The 6,420-nt window shown below is 35.0% G+C and overlaps 1 protein-coding gene across 2 annotated transcripts; it reads right to left on the reverse strand.

The window, feature by feature from the left end:
• Positions 1-1,839: 1,839 nt before the first annotated feature.
• On the reverse strand, positions 1,840-3,847 carry LOC131032173 (ankyrin repeat-containing protein At2g01680-like). 2 transcript variants are annotated; one of them, XM_059218701.1, is made up of 3 exons: positions 3,188-3,847; positions 2,636-3,070; positions 1,840-2,535 (listed from the first exon to the last, which is right to left on the reverse strand). In XM_059218701.1, the coding sequence occupies exon 3, from the start codon at positions 2,482-2,484 to the stop codon at positions 1,936-1,938; it is 549 nt and encodes a 182-aa protein (XP_059074684.1). In that variant the 5' UTR covers positions 2,485-2,535; positions 2,636-3,070; positions 3,188-3,847; the 3' UTR covers positions 1,840-1,935. Both variants share the same exon structure in this region, with proteins under 2 accessions (XP_059074684.1, XP_057819087.2).
• Between the last annotated feature and the right edge of the window lie 2,573 nt (positions 3,848-6,420).

The raw sequence follows: 6,420 nt of genomic DNA on the forward strand, positions 1-6,420 counted from the left end.
GGAGTTTGTACGAGGAGTAGACCTCTTCCTTTCTGGTGGTAGTGTGTGTTATTAGGCTCATGGAAATTATCACCCTATTCTTGGTTAGTAGGATTCTATTTTTTCCTTGGCCTGGGGGATATTCATTTAGCAGACTAGGATTTAGTCTATGCCCTCATAGGCTTCTAAGGCTACTTTTATGGGTGCTAATTGTGAGTCCTCCATTTTTATTGTGTGTGGAGTTTTTTTCGCTCTATGGAGATTTTACCTAGTATATTTATAGCCCTATAGAGATTGGTTGTGTTGAAGCCTTTCTTCGAATTGTGATTATAACTTACTATGGCAAGTTTGGTAAGTTCTTTGTTACAACCACTCCTATTGAGGTGGGGGGTTATAACAAGGCTTTCCTATTGAATGTGCATGATGATTCCTATGTGGAGTCCCTTTCTTACTTCTTTGTTGTCAATGGGCCTATTGAGGTTGTCCTAGATACTATGTTTAGAGGGTTATTTTTGCTAATAGCATTGTTGATAACATATCTATTGAGGTGATCCATGTTGTGTTGTTTGCAAGAATTTTTAATAAAGAGTTTGTGATCACAAGGTCATTGGGCATCTCCTATTTTTGGTGGTCTTCTTTCTTGTTCAAGGAGATATTTAATAAAGGTGGTTCTATAAGCAAAAGGTTGTGGGAAGCCTTTAAAAACCCGCTACTCGTTGACTATTCGCTTGGCTGATTTGGCTCTTGTGCTAAGCGGCTTTTCAAGAAGATAGTTTGGGATTCCTCCCTAAACCTCTCTATTCTGACTATGTAATTTTGTTATGTTGGGACCCCTTTTCCTACTGGTTTGATGCTCTCACCAAAAGTATCTTTTCAAAAAATGGTTTTTCCTTTTTGATTTTTGTGATCTTGGTTATCTCATTGAATGGGAGTTCCCCTCTTTTGTGTGCTTTAGTGGTGATTATGTAACGGTTTGCACTTCTCCTAATTTTATCTAATTAGAACTACTTGGAGCAATATAAATTAAATAGTCGCAATGGCAAATATAAAATTAAAATGAGATTAATTATGTACTTAACATTTGGAGTAATAGAGAAGAATAAATTTGATGTAATGTTGGATTCCACTTGTGTAGGAATAGAAAAATAGATGTGCTCATTGTGATTATTGTTTGGAAGTGGAGGCTTGATCTTCTCTAGGAGTCGATTGTATGACTATGAATTAATTGTATGATACATATTTATATTCCTCAACACATAACTTTCATTTAGTGCACTAAATTCTTTTGTTATACAATTTATTATGATATCTACTCTTTGTTTCTTGTTAAAAATGCTTTGGACAAATCATTGATTCATAAGAATTACATTTGTCTATATAAATTAATTGATTAAACAAACTTTATAATCATAAGAACGATTGAAGATAGAACTCTTTAACTATACAAGTATTATAAAACAATTTAGTGTAAAATTAAAATTCTTTACAATATCTTAAAAAAAATATTACTAAAAATAATTATTTTATTTAATATTTTCAAAAAATTTTAATTTTAATATTTTTAAATACCAAATTATAATAATAATAAACTAGTCGAATATATATCAAATAATGGAATAGTGAAGACTCTGATAGAGATATTAAATATCAATTGAACAATTTTATATAAATTCACTAGACAAACACTTACATGATCGCTATTTTATATAAACTCATGAAATAAAGACTTACATGATCAATTTCAATTTAATGACATAATTTATATTATAGACATCTAATTGACGCCGAGTTCAAATCTTCTACAATACCTGAAAACAATTAGATGATCAATTTCAGTTCAAATCACTGAAACATCTCTTATAGATAATCATCTTCTACATAAGCAATTTCAATTTAGTGACATTATTACACTACATAAAACACATAAAACACTTAGATGATCAATTTCTGTTCAAATCAATTGTCATCTCTTCGTTTGCACAGAAGAAACGAAGTTATTCTCAAAAGCCCTGGTCGGATGAACTCGGAGACTCGAAAACCGATGGCATTATGCAACACCGCAAGTATCACACTAATGACAATGGGGGCCAACAAAAACATTGCACCAAAGAAGAAAACTGCCAACTTATAATATTCTTTCCTGAGCTGTAGAAATATGGCCAAGGAAAATGAAATCATCATGCTGTAGAGGGCCATTGATAAGACAGCTGCGCTTGCACCAACTGCCAAACTCCGATGGCGACGGAAAAAGGTTGCGTAGGCTAGAAGGATTGCTGCTGCCATTGAAAAGCAAAATGCCAGCCAATCGAAGAATACAAAACCTTCGAAAGAAATCTGGGCGGAAAGGGCCCTCTTCTCCTTGTCATCATGTTCTGGCAGGGTGAAGGCCGCCTGAAATGTGACCGTTGCAATCAATATGGCACATACAGAAAGACTGTTGATTTTTGTCGAACATTTTTCATCACTTGGAAATTGATTTGATGTTTCTCTTGTCTGGTTTGCCATTGCCGCCTCCACTCCTACGATCCCATTCTTGCCGCTGAGGAACCACCAAATCTGCAGCAACGTCAATGCGGTTAAATCATAAGGCTTCTATATAAAACTATATTGAAAGAAAAATAACTGGCAAGTGAAGTTAATAAAAAGTTTTACGCACTGCAAAGTAGGGAGACAATGGTTCTTCTTCGAACTTTTGATTTGCTATGTCTAGCCCAGTGTATCCATTTTTGTCAGCTATATTAATTACCCTTGCGAAAGACACCAAATATCTCACAACACCCACTCTAGCATTTTCAACAGCGTAGTGGAGAGCAGTTTTACCGTCTTCATCTCTTATTTCAACAGTCTTCTGCAAACCCGAGTATGCATCTCACAATATCCGCATGTCCTTGCTGTGCTGCTAAGTGAAGTGCAGTCTGTTGTTTGATTTTATCCTTTGTAAACGCAGAAGAAGTATCACACTGCAACAGCTTATGAACAATAGTCTTGCTACACCCATATAAGGCTGCCATATGCAGTGGCGTCCTCCCCAAAAAGTAATCCGCCAGTTTGCAGAGCTGAGGGGCTTTTTTTATTAGTGTCCTAGCTGCCTCTGAAGGAAAGGAACTCATAAAACGATGGATGATAATGAGAGACAAGTGTTGAAACCAGTTAGACATACTGAAAACAAAAAACTTAAAAATCTGTTCTAAGTTGCATTCAATAGTACCTTCTTTCTGATAGAACAAGGCGTGGTGCAAGCATGTCTGGCCGTCAAATCTTGCGTAGCAACGAGGATCTCTGTTAATTAACAATAACAGTTTGAGTGAATTCCAACGGCCATAGGCGGTTGCTGTGAAGAGGGGAGACTCGCCTTTGTTGTTGCGAATGCCTGCGAGCTCTGCATCAGCTGTGATTAACATTTCCACGATTTGGGCATCATCTCCTCCTTTCAGCGCCTCGTGCAAAGCGCTGTTCTCCTCTTCATTATGAGCTCTCAAGAAAGTATGTCGTTGCTCTTCATTCGTTTATTCTTCATCTGGTTTTTCACGAAGCTTTTCCACGAAGTTTCTACGACCATGAAAGGAAGATATATGTAAAGCAGTATCTCCTCTGTGGGAAACGTGCGCAAAAATATCAACATTCTTCTCCTCCAGTGCTGCAACTTCGCCCGACACGGCTGCTTTGTAGAGCTGTGTGCTCATTCTTTCCATTTATCCTATCCACAAGTATGGTCAAGTCTCAAGCTGATTTACGGGCAATGTAAGAAAAGTCGAGACTGGTATTAGACAAATGCTTCTTGTTCAAGCTTGTCTATGGTAAAAGGAAAAGGGTGCTGACGTATTTAATGCCCTAATACAAAGATTTATCAATTGGGAAAATCAAACGACAGAATATTGGCCAAAGGGTAAGGAAGATTCTTTCCAAATGGAGCAAAGCCAAGACTGATTTTGGGGCAATGAAGAAAAGCCGAGACTGGTATTTAATATCAAAATTAGGAGGGTATGAGGTGAGTTTGGAATAGTTTCTTTGATGTTTACAAAAAAAATCCATAAAGATAAGAAAATTTGCTGAAGAATAAAGAAGCTTTTCTTTCCATTCGGCGTATTCAAAAGGATGGTCAAGCTAAATTTACGCGCAATGTGAAAAGGTATTAAATATAGAAAAGTATAAGATATTAAATATTATAAAAACAGGTTTGTGGTCATTCAGCGTATTCAGAGGGATGGGCAATGTGAAAAGAAGCTTCGACTAATATCAGACACTTGGTTTCTTTGCCCCACACATATTGCCTAATACTTCTTAAAAGTAAAGTGGTCAGTTATTTAATGGCATGGTGAATGACAACGCATACAGGTACAATAATTGATCAGTAGGAAAATTGGCAGAGCGTAAAGAAGATTCGGTCGAAATGGCCAAAAAGATGTGATTTATAATTTACACCATGGAAAAATATTTTTGTTGCCGTATTTCCAAAAGATTTCTAAAAGGCGAAGAAAGGCGAGGAATAGAAGTCTCCTCTTTGATCGGTAAGAAGAGAGGGCTTTATATTGTTTAATTTTTTTAAAATATTAAAATTATGAAAAAATATAAGATATTAAATATGATAGAATATTTTAACTATCACCTTTTCAAAAGATCTATTCTAAATTGTTTAAAAAGAAAATTCATATAATTTTTTTTAAAATATTTGAATTTAATCAAATAATTAGAAATTAAAAATAAATATTCAGTTTTTCTTTTTTATTAAAATATTAATTCAAGAAAAGTAAATGTCAAAGAAGAGTAAACTAATATTTTTTTCTTAAAATATCTTGAACTGAATGAATTTTTTTATAAATATCAGGTAGTTTATAAGACATACAATATTACTAGCAATTGCACCTTGGTGTGCAATGGGTATGTCGAAGAGGTTTGGAAGGTCAATAAGGGAAATTTTGGTTTATTTTTTGCATACATTTTTATTCACTATAGGAGGTCAATCGATATGTCATTTAATGAACAATGTTGTTTGTGCAACAAAGGTCTAAATTAAGAAGTGATAGATTGAAATCAACTTTGCATCCACTTATAAGGATTCAAGCATGACTAAACCAAAACCTTTGAATCAAGAAGATAGCCAGACTCCATGACCAACAAACAAATGTTATGTTTGTAGAGATATGGAAAGGAAGAGGGAGAGACATAAAGGGGTAAAAAGAGATAGAGTTAGAGATGGAGATGGAGATGGAGATGGAGATGGAGATGAAGGAGAGGGATATGGAGAGAAGGAGAGATAGAGAGAGGAGAGAGGGATGGATAGAGACAAAAGAGATAAATATTTAGAGAGGAACATAGAGGGAGCGATAGAAAGGCAAAGATAGATATAAGAAGTGATGGATAGAGAGAGGTAGAGGGGGAAAGTTATAGGGGATGAAAGAGGTGGAGCTCAATAAAAATTAAGTGGCAAAGAGATATAGATATAGAGGTATAAGAAGAGGAGGAGGGGAGAGAGGGGGAGAAAAATAGATAGACAGATAGATACAAGACATGAAGGGAGTGAGGAAGAGAGAAATGCAGATAGATAGAAATAGGGGAGATAGAGATGGGGGAGAGACAAAGATATAGATCAATACATAGAGAGGGAGAGGGGAAGGGAGATATATAAATATATAAGGTGATATGGATAGATAGAGAGGGATAGGCAAAGAGATAGACAGATAGGGAGATAGATGTAGAGAAATATATATATATATATATATATATAGAGAGAGAGAGAGAGAGATGTAATTACAAAGGTCGAGGAAGAGATATAGAGAAAGAGTCGGATGGATAGAGAGAGATCTATATGTTTGGATATAGATGGAGAGAGGAGAAGATATAGGTATCTGGATGAAGATAAAGTTAGAGAGCAAGAGGGACATAAATAGATAGAGATTGAGAGAGGTAAAGGGAAATACAAAGATGAAGAGACTGGGAGATGGAAAGGGAGTGATAAAGATAAAGAGAGATAGGGAGTGATAAAGAGGAAGAGATAGAGAGATGTAGAGAGATATATATGGTGAGATTAAGTGATAAAGATATATGGATATAGAGAGATATAAAGAGAGGGGGAGGGGGAGAGAGAGAGAGAGAGAGAGAGAGAGAGAGAGAGAGAGAGAGAGAGAGAGAGAGAGAGAGAGAGAGAGAGAGAGAGAGAGAGAGAGAGAGAGAATGTCTAGGTAGATAAGGATATGGATAGAATCAGATAGAGAAAGGAGTGAGAGGAAGATAGATAAATAGAGAGAGATATAGGGGAGGATTTTTAAATGGGGCATATTTATATCATATTATTTTATTTTATAATATTATACTCATTAACAAAATTATATTTCTTAATCTAAATTTAAATTTTGAAAAGCATAAGAATATAAAATATTTCAATATTATAAACAATAATAACATTAATAAATTCAATATTAACAAATAATTTTTTATTATAAA

Source organism: Cryptomeria japonica, chromosome 4 (genome assembly GCF_030272615.1).
Source record: "Cryptomeria japonica chromosome 4, Sugi_1.0, whole genome shotgun sequence".
In the NCBI taxonomy this organism is placed as follows: Eukaryota; Viridiplantae; Streptophyta; class Pinopsida; order Cupressales; family Cupressaceae; genus Cryptomeria; species Cryptomeria japonica.

Excerpts from the sequence above, each read along its gene's own strand:
- LOC131032173 (XM_059218701.1), bottom strand. The coding sequence starts at position 2,484 with ATGGCAAACCAGACAAGAGAAACATCAAATCAATTTCCAAGTGATGAA.